Source organism: Aptenodytes forsteri, unplaced genomic scaffold, assembly GCF_000699145.1.
Source record: "Aptenodytes forsteri isolate BGI_AS27 unplaced genomic scaffold, ASM69914v1 Scaffold57, whole genome shotgun sequence".
Lineage (NCBI taxonomy): Eukaryota > Metazoa > Chordata > Aves > Sphenisciformes > Spheniscidae > Aptenodytes > Aptenodytes forsteri.
The window spans coordinates 827,836-848,214 of NW_008796220.1; the positions used below are offsets into that span (position 1 = coordinate 827,836).

The 20,379-nt window shown below is 49.2% G+C and overlaps 1 protein-coding gene across 1 annotated transcript in view; it reads left to right on the forward strand.

Annotated features, from left to right (window-relative positions):
• BLK (BLK proto-oncogene, Src family tyrosine kinase) overlaps nt 1–19,596 on the forward strand; it is a 35,585-nt gene extending 15,989 nt beyond the window's left edge. The window contains exons 4-13 of the mRNA XM_009288947.2: nt 1,318–1,411; nt 2,454–2,552; nt 3,775–3,878; nt 10,459–10,608; nt 11,106–11,258; nt 12,179–12,358; nt 12,942–13,018; nt 15,829–15,979; nt 18,806–18,937; nt 19,320–19,596. Coding sequence (XP_009287222.2) covers nt 1,318–1,411; nt 2,454–2,552; nt 3,775–3,878; nt 10,459–10,608; nt 11,106–11,258; nt 12,179–12,358; nt 12,942–13,018; nt 15,829–15,979; nt 18,806–18,937; nt 19,320–19,528 — 1,349 coding nt within the window. The 3' untranslated portion in view covers nt 19,529–19,596. The remainder of the gene's footprint in view (nt 1–1,317; nt 1,412–2,453; nt 2,553–3,774; nt 3,879–10,458; nt 10,609–11,105; nt 11,259–12,178; nt 12,359–12,941; nt 13,019–15,828; nt 15,980–18,805; nt 18,938–19,319) is intronic.
• The last annotated feature ends 783 nt before the right edge of the window (nt 19,597–20,379 follow it).

The following is a 20,379-nucleotide window of genomic DNA, read 5'->3' on the forward strand; positions in this document are numbered from 1 at the left end:
TTCTTCTTCTTCTTCTTCTTCTCCTCCTCCTCCTTCTCCTTCTTCTCCTTCTTTTCCTTTTTTTTCTCTTTTATTGCTCTTCTTCTTTCTCTTTTCCTTCTTCTTTTCCTTCTTCTTTTCCTTTTTCTTTTCCTTTTTCTTTTTCCTTTTCTTTTTCCTTTTCTTTTTCACCATTGTGTTTTGGTTTGATTTTTGGGTTTGTGTGCATGTGCTTATCCTCTTTATACAGTTTGATCTGCCCCAAAATAGCTGCTCATTTCTGCTTCAGTAGCTGCGAGCCTGCAGAGCACATGTGAACGGTTGCACAACCTCTCCAAGAGCAGCACCGGCACAACCCGGGCATGCAAACGTAGCGATTCAGCTCCAGCCCACAAAGATCTGCCCCGGGGTGGGTTAGCAGCCTCGCAGCACACGTACCAGGCGGCAGCTTTGCCATGCACAGCGCGGCTTGCATGCACCGGAGAGTGAAAGTTCATTTTGCCGTGCCAAAATTTAGGCTCGACCAACATGGCTGGAGTAAAAGCACCGTGTTAGGGTAGGAGATGGGGACTCAGACCCACTCACAGCCTTGGTCCAGGTGTGTTGGAAGCAAAATGGGAGACACAGAGCATCAGCTGTGTGGTTTAGAGCATCTAAAGTGCATCAGGGCCAGGAAGGGGGGAGCAAATCCTGGAGCCTCCACCGCTCCCCTGGGAATTTCAGCTGAGCGGAGCAGCCGGGCGCTATAAAGGTGCTGGTTCAAAAGCAGCAGTGTGACTTAAACGTGGTGGCACATCTGCAAGGAACAGTGTGTAAAAGGGATGGCAAGATACAGGCTGAGCCAAAGGCATCTGGAGGGAGAGTTAAATCCTAGCAATGGGCCTGAATAACAGAAACTGAGATGACTTTATACCTTTTTCAATCAAGAAAGCCTCATCTTTTTGAGTCAAATCCCAGAGCCACCCTGGGAAATGTTGCTTCAGCAGTTTTCATTTACCGCTGTGTAAAACTCAGGCCAAACACCGACAGGTTATTTATGACCCTTCTTCTTCCACACAAACCCTTTTTTCTTGTTGACACACTGGGTTTTGTGGATAGGGGGGACTGGTCTGCTTTAAAAACACATACACAGGAAACACTTTGGTGAATCAGTGTTAGTCCCCAAGCAGAGGTTGTGGTTGGCAGGAAAGCTGGGTTGGTAGAAAGCTTGGCTTTTGGGGGACGGGGGTGGTGACAGCCCCTGTGTGCGGGGGTGAAATGCCCCGCCATACACCCGGGTGTGCATCACCGCCCTGGCAGGAAACAGGCTGGATTCAGTGGTGCTGTTTCTTCTTTCAGATAACTTTGTCGTGATTGCACAGTACGATTTTGCTGCCTCAAGTGACCGTGACCTGCAGCTGGTCAAGGGGGAGAAACTCCAAGTCCTCTCCAAGTAAGTGACCTGCTGCCAGAGGGAGGTCCAAAGATGAGCATGGTGAGGCTGGGAAAGGGGGGACCTTGGGGTCAGACACCAATTTGCAGCTCACCAGAGCTGAGCCTGTGTCTTAGATTTGCTCCAGAGTGTGACTGTGGGTACTCTCTTCTCTCTGCAAGGTAGAGAAGGTGACACTTCCATGCTTTCCTTGGGTTACGGATACTTTGGGGTCAGGTAGCGTCCCTGCCTGGATACTACTGGGACCTCCTTCACTGCTGGTGTGCGTGGGTGCAGAAGTGGCCTAAATAACAAAATAATCTAGCTCCTGTTTCATATTTTGTGCTGATCGTGCTTTTGCAAAGGATGTGGGTTGGGTGTAGTCAGAGGAAAGGACAGAATCAAGCCAGAGAGGCATGTGGTTTCATTCCACCTTCTTCTCAAACTCACGAGAGAAGAGGCTGACAGTCCATCTGCCCAGTCCATAATAGGGCAGAGGTGGGCTTGGGTCCCCCCGCTCATTTGGCTTTGTAGGGCTGCTCCATCCTTGACCTCTCTGTGAGGTGGCTTCCAGAGGTGACATTTCTCACCCAGATGCCATGGGCTGGGACCCATGGGGCAGGGGAGACTGATGGGTGGGGATAGCTTTTGGTCACAGCTGGTGGCTGAGTCAGTGGTGGGAGAGCAAAGCAGGGGGGTGTCTGGCAGACAAAAGAAGGAGCAGAAAGGAGGAGCCCCGATGTCTCTATGCAAGAGACAAAATAAACCCACAGTGACCCAGATTTCCCTCCTCTCACCTGGGGCACGTATCAGAGGTCTGGGTCTGTGGTCACTGTGCTTCCTCTGCATTCATGGAAAGAGACTGTCACCTCCAGCAGTCCCTGAGATCAACAACCTTCAACCTGGTGGTGGTCCTAGGAAATCAAGAGGGACCTGTAGAGTGGATTAAGGAGCGCTGGTCTATTTGCAGTGCTCAAAATCCCAGAAACCATGCTGTCCCCATGGCCTTAGCCTGTCATGAAACCTCCTCCAGGCACTCACGCTTTTTCTGCTTGCTTTGCAGTGAGGGGGACTGGTGGCTGGCAAAATCCCTCAGCAGCGGGAGGAAAGGTTACATCCCCAGTAACTTCGTCACACAAGTAGACAGTCTGGAAGAGGAAAAGTAAGTGCGAAAGCTTATGATCGGTGAACACTGATGCAGGGCTTTCCTTTCTGAAAGAGCTCAGTCTCTCAACAAGCTACGGAAACAGCTTTACCTGACGGCAGGAAGATGTCACTGCTGGGCTGGATGGCAAGAGGTCTTTCACCATCCCCAACAACGCTGCCCAAGTGTTCAGGAGAAGTTTTAAGCACCATGTGGGTGCAGAGCAGGGAGGATGAGGTTGCTACAGGGGAAGCGGGCAAAGACTCCTGTCTCATTGATTGCACCCACCATGGAAAATAAGGATTTGGGGGAAAGAACATAAAGGTTATGTTTGCACTGGTAAATTAGCAGTGCCAGGGACCATCCTCTGGCCCCACTGGGCCAGTCCACCCACACGCATAGTGTTAAACTTCCTCAGCCTCCAAGATGGTGTCTGTATGCAAACTGGGACTGGGGATCACTTGGGAAGGGTGCGTTGATCCCGGCCTTGGATGTGCCAGGGACCACGCCAACAATTTAACGGGGCAGACACTGAGTGCCAGTGCCCAGACCCACAGCCTGGTGCTGTTTGTTTCATTAGCCCAGATGCAGCCTTCATGTTTGGCTCCCTGCAAAGAAGATGGTAAGAAAGACTGAGCCAAAAGGGTTTATGCCTATAATACAAGCAGAAGAAGGAATTGTTTCCGTGACTTATTCTTCTCTATGGCATGCAGCTATAAATGATCAGCCCCGCTTGCAATCTCCTCTTGGAGGGACCCAACCATCACTGAACTCGGCAAATATTTAACAGCACGCAGAAATGTGGTTGGGACATAAATGCTCTTTGTATCCAAAGGGTACATTTAAATGGCTATGGGCACCCTATGCTCAGCCTCCAGCCCACGTATCTGCTTTATACACAGCAAGTCTGGGCACTGCTCGGGGCTTACTCACTTGCCAGGTGAGCCGTGGGTCCCCGCGTGCCTCAGGGGCTGTGCTCTGGCTGAGCCTGCACCTCCCTCGTGTACGGGGTACTGCACGTACCATCTACTCTCTGCTCTGGCTGAATCGCTAGGCTGTGAAACAAGCCCAAAGTGACCGAAATCTGGTGTTAATCTACTGAAAACAGTCTATTACTGGCACTTTCCAGCAGATAAAAAACCATTTGCTATAAAAAAAAAAAATGAGCTAACTGGAAAGAATTTGGTTTTTTTAGAGCTTTTCCTTTTCAAACAACTATTTTGCCTTTTCTGTCTCCCAGGTGGTATTTTAAAACTCTGAGCAGAAAAGATGCTGAACGGCTGCTGTTGTCTTCTGGTAACAAAGTTGGCTCTTTCCTTGTCCGAGAGAGTGAAACCAGCAAAGGTGAGACACAGAGCAAGGATAACTCCTCGTTACTGCCATGGCTTGGAAAACCTTTCAGACCTGAGCTGCAAAGTTCAGCCGTGTCAGTGTTTCTTGGACCTGGCTGTGCAAAATAGCACTTGCTAGGCTCAGCAGGGCTGTAGAAGTGAGCTGGGGTTTTGGACGGCAAAGATTTGCTCATGATGCTACTCATATATGTAGTTCAGGCTGCGGTAAGGCTGGCTCTTGTCACCATAGCTTGTGGCAGACATGCAGGAACACAGATAAGCAGAAAAGACTTTCCAAAACAATGTGTAGGGGGCTTCTTTTCCTTTTCTCCCCAAGGAAATGTTACTTTTTTGGCAAATGGAAATTCTCTTACACACTCTTGAAGAAGCATTTCTCCTGCTTGCAGCAGAAACTTGCAGAATTTTGGAAAAAGTGTTTTGTTGAAACATTTTCCCAGAGGAAACATGTTTTTCCTGATAGTCTGTAGCAGGGGGAATTGATGCAAACCAGGACTTTTGGAAGGGGACTGACTGGAGCAGGAAAGGTGGACTTCATCCACTTTCCTTCCCTATGAACATGGCTGGCTTTTGAAGATATGACCCAATGAGGATGGAAAGGGCAGAGCATTGCGGTCAGTTCTCTCGGGCAGTGGATATAGTTATTAACCATAATACTTAACCGTGTAACTGCAACTTCTTTGTTCTGTGCTGTTAATTTGCAGGCAGTCTGGAAGATAGTTTAGGCTGTCGCATGGGATTTTCATATTGTTTCTTTCCTACTTTTCTCTCCTTGCATCCTCTGGGCCAGCAGGTGTGTTTACAGCACGGAGGAAATGATGCTCACGGTGGTCCCACGGTTCTGCTCTGAACCAGCTCCTTACAGTAGTTCAGGAAAGTACTTCAGTCTTGCTAAGCTTTGGTTTCTTTCCTGTGAAATGGATATAGGAGTCTTTGCTTGCCACATGGGAAAAGGTGGTTTGTGCCTTCCTAATAGATCAGCAGAGACTTGGAGCATCCATCTGAAGTAATACGGGACCTTCTTTTCCTTGATTTGCTTCCCAAATGCTTTTACAAGACCCTGGCCAAACAGTAAGAGTGGGAACAGATAGACTGGGTCCACACAGTCTCTGTGCAGGTTTTGTCCTGGTGTCAACCAGGCACCATTCCCAATAGTCAATTTGAGCGCAGTCACCCTGTTTCAGAGGCTGAGAGAGTTTCATGGTGTGGATGTGACCCCAGGGCTAGAAAGCACGCTCTGGCACGGTGTAGTTTACTCACAGATGTTGTCTGAGCCCTGGCTGTGTTGCAGACCTGGCCATTCCAGCGACCTCCAACAGCAGGATTTGACAAATAGAATCAAACTGGAGTGCTGGTCTTCAACTGGCATGATATGTAGTGTGCTAAGTGGGGCAACAAGATGCTCGTCTCCTTCTCCCTCCAGCCATCAGGCAGGGGTGCTGTGTTAGCATTATAGCAGCCTACTTTGACTTTCCCCCCTGCCCCATGCCTGGGCTCACTTCCACATGTCCCTGCTGAGCTGATGCCAAGTAGGAGGGCTGCTTTCCACGCGGATTTGCAGTTTTCAGAAATTTTAGAGAACACTCAGGTCAGAAAACATTGAAGAAACTTGTTTCTAAGCATTTCCCTTTACAAGTAATTTGTTCCACTCGTATATTGGTTTCCCCACTGCCTTTGTGGTGCCTTTGAAATGATCAAGCTGAGACTAGTCACCACATGCTGCTCTTCTGTTTATCCCCTTCCCACTCTCCCCTTTGTTTGCTGGGATATTTGGGTAGCTGGCATGACTCTGCATTGCATCCAGGAAGGGTAGGGAGCAACACACGTGCCGTGCACAAGTCCAGCAGACACGTGTGCATTGTATCTGAAGGGCTAAGAAGGGGTGAGGCTCTCTGTCCACACACGATGCTAGTCTTTGTGGCATCTCCAGATGCCATACGTGGATGGGATCAGACCTTTCCCTATACTTGCTCAGGACAATTGTCCCCTGCTTCTGCTAGCCATGAGCTGCAAACACAGGTTGAAATCATTCCCTGCAATTCTCTGGAGCGTGGTTGGGTCTAAGTTGCACAAGGCTTGGACAGAGGTGGTGGAGTCCTGAGATTCAAGGAGAAATAACCATGCCAGACCCAGTCTTTAATGCCCTGTCTCTCATGGCTAGAAGCAGACTTAGCTGGAGGTGTGTGATATTCTGCATTAGCAGATGTGGCGTGTTCCACTCCGTGAAAGTCCCATGTTAGTCCCAAATGGTCAGAGATCAGCTTCAGCTCTGAAATGTGAGTCTCACCTGTGCCTTTTCTGATATTTAGTATTCTGTCTCAAAATACGGCTGTTATTCCTCCAAACACCTCATCCTTCTTTGAATCATCCTATGTGTTCAGCTTCTACCTGAATACCCTGTACCTTAGACAGCCTGAATGGGCATGGTGACACCATTTGATCTGTTTTAAGCACAGCTTCCTCCTCTCTAAAGAGGAGGGGAAAAGAGAAAGCCTCGCATCTCCAAATGTGCTGTGAGGCTGAGTTCGCTAATGTAAAATACCCTGTGACCCACCACAAGATGTCCAGAGCGATGCCATAAAATTAACCCTGCCCTTTGAACCCCACAGGTTCTTCCTACTTTCCTCCTCCGCGATGTATTTTTTCATTCACTTTGCACATCATCAGCAACATTTGACCTTCAGGGCCGAGCACTGAGTCAAGCTAGGGGCAGTAGCCCCCTTAGCTGCATGCGCTGGAGCATGGTTGTCTCATGTTGGGTTGTCTCAGCCACAGCGGGATGCATTCTGCACCCTGCCTGAGAACAGCACCTACTCACAGCCTATCCTAAGCAGCCTCTCGTTTTGCTCATGGTTAAAGATACTGAAGATCTGCAAACCTGGGGGCTTCACTTTCAGCCAACATTTTGCAGAGGCCATGAAAGGCACATTCAACATCCCGGGAAGATGGGTCCTTGTCAAGACAGTGTGGGAAGCAGACCAGCAGTGAAATCATCGGCAGAGAGCTAGCCTTGCTGAAGCTGCTGAAAATAAACAAATCTTCCCCCGAAGTAATAATCATTCTGAAACCTGCGGGAACGCAGTCACACAGCTGTGCCGAGTCACGGACTCCTGGCTCGCAGCAAGACTGCTGTGTCTGTGCTCCTGGCAGGAGGGACCTCGCAGAGCTCAGCCGCTGTATCCAGCTGAGCGCCTGGGCTTCCCATCGGGAAGGAGTTAAGAGCCTGATGAGACCTGTAGGAACAGGAGATGCCACATGTGCAATGTGAAAGTGGGACTCAGTCTGAGATGCAGGCATCAAAATGTAGATACCGCACGTGGTAGCTGCCTGAGCTCCCGCTGTAGCCAGCGGGGCTTGATTTGGTTGCCAAACCCTGAACGTCTTGGAGTCGTCTCCAGGTGTTCCACTAGAAGGTGTGGTTTTGCACCATATCTGCCAAGTCCATGTAGATGTCCCAGAGCATCTCAAGTGGTACCAGACACCCATGTTTAGGTGACTGAATCAGCCCTAGGTATGATGTGAAGTTGAATCCCACCTTTTACATCTTCTGTTGCTCTTTTCCGTACAAAACTTGCCACCCCTTGAGCAGAAAGGACCTGAGAGCCCTTGTGGGACGGTTTGGGGATCCCAGACCCAGAACAGGAGGGTCTGACACCCAGAGCTGCCCAGGGTAAAATTTGGTTGTGCTCATACTGCTCCGAGCTGGTGTCGAGTGCAGGCATGGACCTCTGTGCGTCAGTCCAGCTCTGTGCCGGGATGCGGTGCAGGACCGTAGGACGGGCGAATGTCCCTTGTGGCAGAGGAGCAGGAACTCCTTTCAGCCATCCTGGCTATCATCGGGGGAGATTAGGAGCCCTGTCATCTGTCCGGCTCCACTTAACATTTTTCATTTGCTGCTATCACTGGGAGAAGAGAGAATTGAAGCTTTTCAGCCTTAGTGCTTTGCCTTTACACTGCAGCTCCCGAGGGAACAATAATCGGCCACGGTGAATGACAGGGAAAACTACCACACTCACTCCAGCAAGCTAAACTCTGACTTGGGGTGAAATACAGTCATTAGCTGTAATGGCAGGATAAGTATTAACGCGGGTAGTAGGCAGCTGATAGATTGGCCTGGAGGGTGCCCAGAGCCCCTGTCACCTCTGCACGCTGCATGTCGCTGGTTTGAAAGATGCAGGAGGGTTTAAAGGGTCAGTGGGGTCTGGAGAGGAGGTCCTGCGGGAGAGCAGGCTTTTTAGGCGCAACCACACTAACAACCCGATCAGGTCTCCTCTCCTCTGCTGACTCTCGGCCCCCAGGCCCCCACTTGCACACATGTTAGTCGTTAATTCCTGCGCTCCCTTCTGCAACGCTGTCTGTCATCAGTGCAGCTGGGTTCACATCACGTTTGGCTCTTTTCCTCCAGCAGGCCTTGCGCTGCAGAAATCCCACGCGTACCCCAAGCCACGTCCCAGGCATGCAAGGCACCCTCTTGGACTTGTGCCATATAAGCCCAACCCTGAGGGGCTGCAGCCTGGCCTGCATATTATTTCAATCACTCTGGAATTAAAATAACATCATCATCAACATCAATAATAGATGTTAAAAATAATAATAATAATAATAATAATATAATTATAGAGGTTTATAGACTTATAAATAACTTATCTAATAGTAAACTTATATAATTATACAATTATAATGTTGTTGTTGTTGTTATTATTATTACTACTTGCAACTTCGGGCCACATAGGTACCACAGAGGAGCCAGAGGAGGTCTGGGGCCAAGAGCTAGGGCATGTGAATGTGACTAATCCCCCCCCAGAAGGACTTGTGCTGAGCACTGCGAACACAAACCATACCAACACCTCTCTACACCCACCAGGGACCAAAGAACACTCCCTGGGAAAGACACCCTTAGCTGTGTAGTGACCTTTGGTCACTGAGACGCAGACTGCAAAAATGAGCCATTCCTTTGCCCTTCCCCGGGGTTTTTTGTTGCCCTGTTGAAGACGCTGCAGGGCTGCTTCTCAGAGGTTCAGCTGCAGGCGTGATAGAGCCAAAAGGGCTTCTCGGGTCTGTCTTCTGCCCGACACTCATGGTGAAGCAGAGTTTCAGAAGAGCAACTTCTGTTGAGAAAGAGCCCACCACGCTGAGGCTGTGTGCTTCCAGTCCTGAGGTTCCCTGGCTCTGCGCTTAAACCAACGGGTCTTCCATGAGCATTATGCCACCACATCTCATAGTCTGGTCTCTGCAGAAAGGGAGTCCCCCCAGAAATGACTGCCAGCACTAGGAAAAATTTTAGACTCTCCCAAATCCTGCCTGTAAAGATTTATAATCACTGCAACAGAGCAAATAACCACAGACGTGGTTTTCTTTTGTTACTTTTTAAAAATGCAAATAGTTTCCAGCTTCAGTGTAGGGAACTGCTGGTGCTGCGGTGGAGAAACACCAGCCAGTGAGCGTTATATGTTAGTAAACTTTCCCCTCGCATGCAGGACTAGGGTTTCAGAGTCACTGTGGAAGGCCCCACTTCTGCTTATCGTCCTACATGACAGATACATACTTTTTAACACATATAGCCTCACCTTTTCAAACATTAAAAAAGGCAGCCTATCAACCCGGCTGACGTATCAGACTTCTAACAGCCCAGCAGGCTTGTAACAACTTGCTCTGGAAATATGATCCAGACAAAGGGGGAAAAAAAAGCATTGCTAAGCTGTATTGAAATTTACACTGACGTAGGCTGGAAGTTGCTGCTCTGTAGCAACATCTAGTGATGTTTTTGCGCGCACCCCCCTCTCCCCCCCGCCATGGTTTAGATTATAAACCTATTATAAGGAGACAATAGCAGCTTGGAACAGCAGACCTCTGAGTAGCTCCCTTGAGGTCAAAAGGCACCTGAATGTAGATGTGAATCTAGATGTGGTTTAGCCACAGTCACAAGTTTATGGCTGAATAAGGCAATTCTCCTGCACCCCTCTTCTGTACCTCTTTCTGTACCTCCCAGCTGAACCACTGGCCTTGGCACAAGGGTTATAGGGGATAACAGGGACATGGGGACCTTGGATAATGCTGAGAAGGAACACATATCTCTTGACCATATCTCTCCCACTATCCGAAATTCTGGTTGTGCTGGTGGGGTGGTTCAGCTTCTTGTTAGTCCTGCGTTTGTACAAACTGGTGAGACTGCAGTCTTGTTTTGTCCAGATGAGATGGTGGGGTTGACAGAGCTCAGACAGGAGATGTGGATCTGTGGCAGGACCATCGTGACCTAAGGTGCGTCTGATTGCTCTGGTTGGAGGTGCGCTATGGATTGCCTTATTGCTTCCTTGGGTGGCCACGGCATAGGCAGGTCTTACTCAGCCAAGCCTCAACAGACCCAGTTAAGCTCTGATGAACCTTTATCCTCTCCACTTGCCTTGGAGAGAGGGAAGTCTGTAGATTTGCAGTCTGGTGGGACTTGTCCTGAGAAGGCATCAGCAAGGGCTGGGAGAGGTGTCTGCAGCTGCAGGCAGGCAAGGAAAGAGGATGTAGCTGGTCCCTGGGTCAGGTCCTACTTGTCCTCACAGTTCCCTCTTCTGCTCATTCTCCAGGTGCCTATTCCTTGTCCGTGAGAGATGGCAACTCTGCTCACGGAGACATCATCAAACACTACAGGATCCGCTCCTTAGATGGCGGGGGGTATTACATCTCCCCCAGGATGACTTTCTCCAGCCTGCCAGAGCTAATCCATCATTACAGCCGTAAGTTGTTTGCCTTCCCTGATGGGTTTGTCTCCTAGCAGAAGGTGGGCGTGTGGACAGAGGGAGGACAGGCTTACTAGCCACCACCATCACTCCATCCACTCTCATGGGCAAGGTGTGCTTCTCCAAGCAGAACTTGGGCACCCATGTCCTATCTTTCATCCTAGGGCATTGTGAGGGTGAGCTCTGCCCACAGCCCTATAACCAGGGAGTGTCTCCCATCAGGAAAGGAAAGAGGTGAATGCTGAAGGGGCATACAGGAGAGATGCTTGGGAAGCAGGGCTTGGACTTTCTGGGCAGGAGAATTTGCTCCTTTATGGCTCCCTTTGAGCTTTTTCCTTTCATCGAGTCCATTCTGGGTGCCTTGATCCCTGTGGCTGAAACATTTGTGTGGTTGTGGGGGTTTCCCATGGGTTGACTTCTTCTTGACGTGTAGATGGAGGAGGAGGTTAGCTCTGCCATCCCATTGAACTGTCCTGTGCTTCATCTTCGTACAGAGAAAGGGGATGGCCTGTGCCAGCGACTCACAGCTCCCTGCATATCCCTGGTTCCCCAGAGACCCTGGGCACAGGACGAATGGGAGATCCCACGGGAGTCTCTGAAGCTTGTGAAGAAACTTGGCAGCGGGCAGTTTGGGGAAGTGTGGATGGGTAAGTATAATTCCCCCCATTCCAGGGAAAAAAAAATATAAAGAGAGGAGATGGAAAGCTCTCTTTCCTTAAGACAGCGCTAGTCTGGGCGGGGGGATCCTAAAGCATAAACACATATTTACGGGTACACATGCAGCAGTAGACGCCATACTCCTGGGAAGGACCAGACAGGTTGTGTTTGCACAGATCAGTGGTTGAGCATGGGTTTCATAGGCTAGATGCATGCAAGAGGTGTTGAAGTAACTATATACTCATCTCCTGAGACATGCTCTCGTTCTTCCTGGGAATCCTGGGCATGGTTGCAGGATCCTAAGTTACACACAGCAGGGTACCTGGGTGACACTATCCCACTTTTTCTGCTCCCCTGTTCCACTTTATAACTCAGATCTGAATCCCTTACGCCTTCCTGCCCACTGCTAATCAGTGGGAGGGGAAATGGGGTGAGCTCAGCTTCCTTTGCTGTCCTCTTTGTGGTTGCCTGTTGCCTTGGCAATTGAGATTGTGGACAGGATCAGACTGAGTTGACGTCCTGGCTGCAGAGTCCTGGCTTTCTTGATGGTGTTTGGATTATTTGAGAACCCAGCTGGTGGGAGGCCCCAGGGGTTTCATCCAGAAAGAGTCTTGCCGGGCTGGGAGGGTGGGCTCATTGCATGGATGTCCACCACCCAGAGCAGAGATGATCTCTGATGAAGCCACATGGATTGACAGTGGTGCTGTGTCTCCCCTTCTCCTCTGACACCTGCTGGTTGCTCAGAGCCCACTGGCACTGAGATTAACCATTCGTTTCTCACTGGGAGATCGAAAGTTGTTACTGTGGTTTTCTGCTCCCTGATCCACAAGCTCTTCTGTTCCTTATTGCACGGCCTGATAGAGCCCGCAGAGAGGCCAAAATTCCTCAATGCATCATTATCTCTCTGCAGGCTACTACAAGAACAACATCAAGGTGGCTGTGAAGACCATGAAGGAGGGCAGCATGGATCCTGATGCCTTCTTGGCAGAGGCAAACTTGATGAAGAGGCTCCAGCATAACAAACTGGTCCGGCTATATGCAGTAGTCACGAAGCAGCCAATCTATATTGTGACAGAGTACATGGCCAACGGTAAAAAGCCTCATGGAGCTTTTTTGTTGGGTTTCTGCAAAATCAGGTCAACGAGCCAGCTGGTACTCCCATCATAAGGGAGGTGGGGAAGAGGGCATTGTACCAAATCTGTAAGCAGAAGGACTAAGTGATCCACAAGTTTGTTTCTAGTACAGGAATGGACTTTCTGGGAGATGAAATCCTGCCTCTTGTGGTCTCATATTTCATAAGCTACTTCACAAGATGGTGATGCTCCATTTGAAGAGTATTTAAAGCTCTCATCTCCACTGTTCCTACTGGAATTTTGTTTCAGACTTTTACTCCCCTCATGGTGAAATTGTCCTTTCTCTTGCCCCTCTTGTCTATGAGGCTTCGAGTGAAGAATGCCCAGCAGTTTGAAAAGGTCTGTGCAAAACAGGGGGGGGGAAATGGGCTGCGTTTGCGAACTTTACCAATGGAAGATGCTCCAGCGGACACCCACTGTGGTTCCTCAGATTTTCTCTAGGGTGCAGGCAGATTCGTTGCATATATTCAGAGAAACACCAGGGAAAGCAAATGCATAGGCTTATTCAGAAGAGTCACAGCAGTCTCTCCTCTTTTGCAGGGTGTTTGCTGGATTACTTGAAGACAGAAGAAGGAAGCCAACTGAATCTCCCAAAACTCATTGATATGTCTGCTCAGGTTAGTGAACAGCCTCTCGGAAACAGACTCAAGACCATGATTTGTTATTGCCTCAGTGAAATTCTTGCAAGTCTGAAGTCTGTCGGAGCGTCAGTTTCATGGAGAAAAACAGCACCTCCTGGTGTGCTCTCTTGGGGCTTCTCTCTCAGCCCTCTTGCGTTGATGTGCATGTCAGCTCAGCAATGCTCTGCTGTCCTTAGGACAGCCTCTGGGGAACTTAGTGCAGTGCTAGAGAACTGGGTTTTGTTTTTTGGGTTTTGGTTTGGTTTGGTTTGGTTTGGTTTGGTTTGGTTTGGTTTGGTTTGGTTTGGTTTGGTTTGGTTTGGTTTGGTTTGGTTTGGTTTGGTTTGGTTTGGTTTGGTTTGGTTTGGTTTGGTTTGGTTTGGTTTGGTTTGGTTTGGTTTGGTTTTTCTGGCTTGCTCGGCAGGAAATAAGTTTGTTTCTTTTTTTTCTACCAAAAGGAAGAAAAAGCTCAACAGAGAGGCTTCCAATGTAGAGACACGCTGGCTTTCAGTTGTTCTTCCCTTCTGATGATTAGGCATAAGGGATGTTCTGACCCTCAGATCTGGGAATATTGCTCCTTATGAGAACAAACATTTGCCTTTGTAGGGTTGTTCCTCTCTAAGCATCCCCAGGCTGTAAATACTAGTAGTTGCAGCTCTACTGTAACATTTTAGTCCAGAAGTGCATCTAAACTCAAACAGGTCAAAGTTAGGGAAACCGCAACCGGAGTGGCAGCATCTTGGCAGTGAGTTGTACATGAAGGATGATATTGGCAAAATCACTCCGCTTTGGTCCTAGCCAGCTGTTGACAGAGTTTGGCTCACCCAGAGCAGAGCTAGGCTAATTTTGGAAATATAAGAAAAAAGCCGTGAAGCATGAGTGTGACAGCTGAATACAGTTATTTTGGTGTGAAGGTCTGGGATTTACCCACAAGATTACTCGGCCTGTCTGGGTCAAAGTGAGACTGAGCAAACAACATGTAAAGGCTGGCCACTTGGTTCCAGCCATCATACAGTTATTTTATAATGTATTAAAAACTGGAGAATCTTAATATTAGAGCAAATGTTATATGATAGCAAAAGATTTTCCTTCTTGCTTTAACCAGGACGAAAATATTTAAATACTTTAAAGCAGTGTGGGGGTAAGAAGGATCCAGCAGCACGTGGGGTAAGAAGGATTTTGCCCATCCCTCAAGACATGGGCGTCAATCAGAAGGACAGCTTTCATCGCTCCCCCTCCCACCTCAAAACCACCTCCCCAGGGCAGGGATTCAAACACTCACTGGGTAGCTCCGGGAGGAGGAGGAGGAAAAGGGCAGTCTCTCAAGTTATTTTGCAATCTGTTCATCTGCGGTGTCGGGATGACAACATGACAACAGGCACCCAACCTTCCCAAGCGCGATTTTGGATCCAATAGCATCCGTCGGAGTTAAAATTAGAAATCTCTGGGCTGATGCATTCAATCCTGTGGTCAGTCTCGAGGGTATACGCTCGAAAGCACGCTGGGCTGGAACGGGCCCATCGCCGGGTACTATCTCATTAACATCAGGACAGGAAATTACATCAATTCTTCCATTTTCCACTGCAGCAAACAGCACTTGCGCTGAAGGGGTGTTGACACAGGTTAGAAATGCAGCACTGGAAAGTATGTGTTAGTATCCTGTTTAAAACCACATGTAAGTGGAGATGCTGATGTGAATCTGCATGGAGTGGAAAATTGCTCTGCCCTCACCCACAAGCGCATAAAAGATTTAATAGGTACTAACCATTATTAGCAGGTGTTGCGTGCATCCACTCACCCTCCTGATAAATGCCTAACCCAAATCTGAGACTCGACTGATAGAGCAACTCTGCAATCTCTTTTTTTCTGTATGTCCCAGCACCCAGCAATAAAAGATTGCCGTCATTTTATAGGGGCTAGTCACACAGCAGGCACCTCCCCAGGGCTGCTCCCTGCTCCAAGGAGCTAAACAATGAAAGATGATCTTGGGAGGAAGAACCTCCCAAAGTAAAGTTTGGAGGTGGTTGGAGAAGGCATCACGTGCCCAGGACAAGGGATTTGTCCAGGGCCATACTCTCTATCCCAGTCATATTTCTGTGGATATCTGGGATTTCTGCTCTATTGCATCCTGCAGGTATCAGAGGGGAACTGTATTGTGTCCTGGGTCCTAGTCTGGACCCAGCACAGGGAAAGAAAACACCAGTCTCAGTTTTATTGCAGAGGGATCTCCAGGGGTCTCCTCCACACCCCAAAGCAGACCAGTGAGGGAGAACAGAGGAGGTTGCTGAAGAACGTCTAGTTGTCCTAGATCTGGACTTTACTACTGTGACTGAGGGATGGATGAGCTCTTTGAGGGTTTTTTCTTTTTTAATTCACATATTTGACCTGGAGGTTTTGTGATTAAAATCCCAGCTAGAGTCTTGTGGCAGAAACAGGGAATCCAGTGATGTGGCTTCAGGTTTGCTTCAACTTTCTGTATCTCACTACAGACACGACTCACAGCTGTAACTTCGGAGCAAAACAGAGAGTGGTGCTTCTGTTCTGCTTGACTTGGCAGCTTTTGGAGGCTGGGTGCATGCTGGTAGAGCTGCACATACGCAAATGTACATGGGCAATACCTATTTATCTGTGTATGTATATGTCTACCTGTTTATCAATCTGTCTGTGGATCTATCTGTCCATCCATCCATCCATGGAGCAACCCTATACGCATGCTGTGCCTTTGTAAAGGGGGGTAAGATGCAGGCAGGCTAGCTTGTTGTCATGGGGAGGCGACTCATGAACGTGGACTTCTCCTCCTCTCCTAGGTGGCAGAGGGAATGGCGTACATCGAGCGAATGAACTCCATCCACCGTGACTTGAGAGCCGCCAACATCCTCGTCTCAGAGACACTCTGCTGCAAAATTGCTGATTTTGGCCTGGCCAGGATCGTTGAGAACGAATACTTGGCACAAGAAGGTGGGTGTCGTTCCCAGCATTGCCTCACCAACACATTTCCCTTATCTCTAATCCTCCTGCCATGCAGACGTGCCAAGATATGGGGTGTCCGAGGGCTTGGCTGGGACCAGGCGCGGGGCACCACTGCCAGTGGCATGAGACCAGAGCCCCCATTGCTGCCCTTGTCAGCACCCAGGCAGAGCAAGCAAGAGAGCCAAAAATGGGGTCCCAGGAGAGCAGTGCTTGGGGACAATAAAGAGTAAGTGAGGTTTGCGGAGGGAAACGGGAAAAAAGTATTTTGGCACTGTTTGGGGGAGTCCTGCTGAATCTCAGGTTGCGTTACTGGAGAAATTTGACCTCTACTAATGAAACCTGCTGCCCGTGCCTACGTGTTCACAGTGAGTCAGTCCAAAGGGAAGGAAATAGCAGTGTAACTCAGTCACAGCGCACCGCAGGACTGCAGAGGGGAGCTGGAGCCACGAATCTGGACCTAACGGCAGATTCCAGATGTCCCAGGCAAACCGAGCCCAGATCAGATCAAGTCCCTTCCGTAACAGAGGGACAACTTACAAAACATGGGAGAGGGTTTGCAGATTGGCAGGTGTTTCTCATGGGAACAGAGTACCTCGAGCATCTAAAACAAACCAACCGAACAAAAAAGGCATGCAAAAACCAGTATTTCCCATGTTAACGGGAAATATCCTTATGACTCCACCTGCAAAGCCAAGCCCCTTGCTGGGACTGAGTATCTGGACTGGTGGTGGACAGCAGAGCATGGCCATGAGAGGTGACAACTGGTTTGGTTGGTGCGGAGGTCCGCCTACAGCCATTTGACAACAGGGTTGAGTCAAATTCCTCTGGCGGCAGCTTTTTCCCTGCACTTTCTCTGCACTGACCTCTGACTCTGAGATCGTGTCACTCAGGTTGCAAAGAAACTTTATAGAACGTCAGGGAAACAAGCGGAAATGATTGAAATAAAACAATTAAGTCTGGCATAAGTGGCACTTACCAGAAGATTTTCAAATTTTGGAAATCTGTCCGCCTCTAGAGTTAGGATGAAGCTAAAGTTCCCCAATAAAAATACCTGGGGAAAAGAGATTGACTAGATTTTTTTTTTTTTCTTATAAGATAGGAAACTTTTCTTTCAATTTGCTGTTCCCAAAATACTTTATGAAACAAATTATGCCCATTTCAACATGTAAAACTATTTCAAAGTAGTAAAAGCTCGCAAATGTAATTTGTGAAATGTCATGAAGGGGTACTGTGAGATTGCTGCCATTTTTTAAGGCAGTTTTTATCCTTAAGAGAAGTTTTGGTGAAATCAGTATAATTCTGTTGACATACCCAAAGAGCTGTTCCCAAAATACTTTATGAAACAAATTATGCCCATTTCAACATGTAAAACTATTTCAAAGTAGTAAAAGCTCGCAAATGTAATTTGTGAAATGTCATGAAGGGGTACTGTGAGATTGCTGCCATTTTTTAAGGCAGTTTTTATCCTTAAGAGAAGTTTTGGTGAAATCAGTATAATTCTGTTGACATACCCAAAGAGCTACATTTCCAGTGGAAAACAGTTCCTATCAGCATTTTTCCAGCTAGCTTTAATCTGAAATAACAACTGCCCCTCTATCTACTTTGAACAATTTTCACTTCATAAACTGCATTTCCGAGCCTCGTCAGTCTACTTGTCAGAAGTATGATATGCAAGAACAAAGGCACTTATTTCACACACTGCCTTTGGGTTTTCAGTCCTGAAAGGATATATACAAATAAAAATGTGGTTTCCTCTGCAGTCTTTAACACAGGCAGTTCCTACGTATCAAGGTGTTTTGGGGGTTTTTTTGGCCGTAGATAAACTGAAATTGCAATCTTATGGTCATTGCTGTCCGCAGCATGCAAAACAAAATCTTGGTGGACAAAATAGAACGGGACTTTTTTGTTTTTAATGTACATATGCAGCCTGAAGAACCAAAAAATTTATATTTGCTGTATCATTTATGGACTTTTGCTAAAAACAGCCCCCTTCCAGTGAGTGATTTTGTACAGAATAAAATCCTACTGTTGTTGTGCTCTAATAAAGCTGCTCTGGGCATTGGCTGCACATAGTTTGGGCTACAGAAACCCACTGGTTCCCCACGGCAGGTTGCTACCTGAAGAGCGATGGGTCTTTCGCCAGAGCTGCTTGATGCCCAAGGGCTGTGGCAGGCACCGCTCGCTCCCAGCATTGTTCCCTCGGCGTGCACGGCGCTGGTCCGTGCTACCGTTCTTGGATCCGTTCCTGAGATCCCATTGCTAAACACGCAAGAGACGCAAAGGGCGGCGCGTGCGTGCTACCGTTCTTGGATCCGTTCCTGAGATCCCATTGCTAAACACGCAAGAGACGCAAAGGTGGTGTAAGACTGCAGATTCCTCTAAATTCGTCAGTAAAATAGTTCACCTAGATTTTTTTTAATAAGCGTATTATCACTTACCTAATGAATTAAGTTTTTTCATTATTTGGCCTCTATGTATCAGTATCTATGGATGTTTATAAGCATATACATATAAAAAAGTCTTTTAAGACAATATAGCCTTGATTGCACTGGAGAAAGAACCAAGAAAGGCAAAGAGATGCCAGGTAGAAATGACCTTTCAATGAAAGCAGGAGGCAGGCAGCAATCACCTTCCTCTGGCCTTATCTCCGTAACTCCACAGTACCACCACCAAGTCCCACCACAGCCCCCTGACGCGGTCAACAGCCCACAGGACCCAGGGCTCAGTTTTCGGGGAACTGCTTGCCAGTGCCTGTGGGAGCAGAGGGAGATGCTGTATCTCCACGTGCTATTTCCCTTGGCTTCCTCTGGACAGGTGCCAAATTCCCGATCAAATGGACGGCGCCGGAGGCCATTAACTTCGGAGTTTTCACCATCAAATCTGACGTGTGGTCTTTCGGGATCCTCCTGACAGAAATCATAACCTACGGCAGGATCCCTTACCCAGGTACAGCGCGCTGCGAATACGGGATGAGCGTGCATCAGCTTCAAAGCACCTAGCGCCGCTTTACGCTTGGAGACACATACCCAAGTGTGTGCACGTGTGTGCCCAGACACACACCCCTGTTTCTTCATGCTGGGCTTCCTCTCCTAGGCTCCCACAAGCCTCAGTAGCACCCGTGCTAGGAAAAACCTATAGAGGGGAGTCAGGGAGGGGGCAGAGGGATGGAGGGGGGAGCGCAACCCTGAAGAAGGGATGATGCCCAGATATGGCCCAGTATCGCGGTCCCTCATGCCCCTCCAGCCTTGCCTGGATGTGGGCTATGGGGAGCACTGAGCTTCACCCCCAGGGTGCTGACTAACTCCTGCTGGGCTGCGTTTCCCTCCAGGGATGACCAACCCCGAGGTGATTCGCAACCTGGAGCGGGGCTACCGCATGCCCTGCCCGGACATGTGCCCTGGTGAACTCTACAACATCATCCTGAAATGCTGGCGAAACAAGCCCGAGGAGCGCCCGACCTTCGAGTACCTGCAGTCAGTCCTGGAGGACTTTTACACTGCCACGGAGAAGCAGTACGAGCCGGAGCCTCAGCAGTAAGCCACGGTCCCACCAGTGCCTGGGGACAGATCTGGAGGAAAGCCGCTGTCCCGCACAGCCCGGCGATGGCTCGTTTCAGGCCTTTCCCTTTCTCCTGTGTGCCACCACGATGCATTTGGAGACGGGGAATGAGGAGGGACACGAGGGAGGTGGATGCTGCCAGCTCTGTGGTTATCACGGAGACTAAAGAGGTGGCTGAGAGCTGACACAGCTCCTTCCCCATCCACCTTGGAGGTCTGTGCCCACTTCACAGACATCATCTCTGCCACGAAGGACAGCAGACTCCTTCGTGACCCACCCGGAGACAGAAAAGCCCCTCAGCCCTGCAACTGCAGCCCCAAGAAGAGGGCACCATGGCCGGGGTGGTGGTATTGAGGGGTGCACAATCTCTCCCCCCCTTTCTGATGCCACTGCCGGCAATACTACAACCCCCCTTCATGCCACGGGCAGGGGTGGGAACGTGGCCTGTCTGCACCTCATTGAGCCACGCCAGGCCCCCAAGCCCTGGAGCAATCTCTCCAGGTGGTGCCACCCCTCTGCCCCAAGTCAATAATAAAGAACTGGATGCGACCATTTCCCATTTCTTTATTCGGGCGTCAGGGCGAGAACGGGCCCCTGTGCTTCCCGTGCCCACCCCCAGCCCATGGAGGAGAAGGAGAGAGGCCATGGAGGTCCCCGGCCAGCTCAGGGTGATGCTGGGGTGGTACCCGGGTGGGAAGGGGGGATGCCCGGGGTGCATCGGACTGACCGCTGGTACAGGCGGTCCTGGAGCCCGGAGGCAGGAGAGATGTTCGTGGTGCGGCCACGACATGTCCCTCCTTCCCCGCAAATCTGGGTGGCTCCTGCCACCC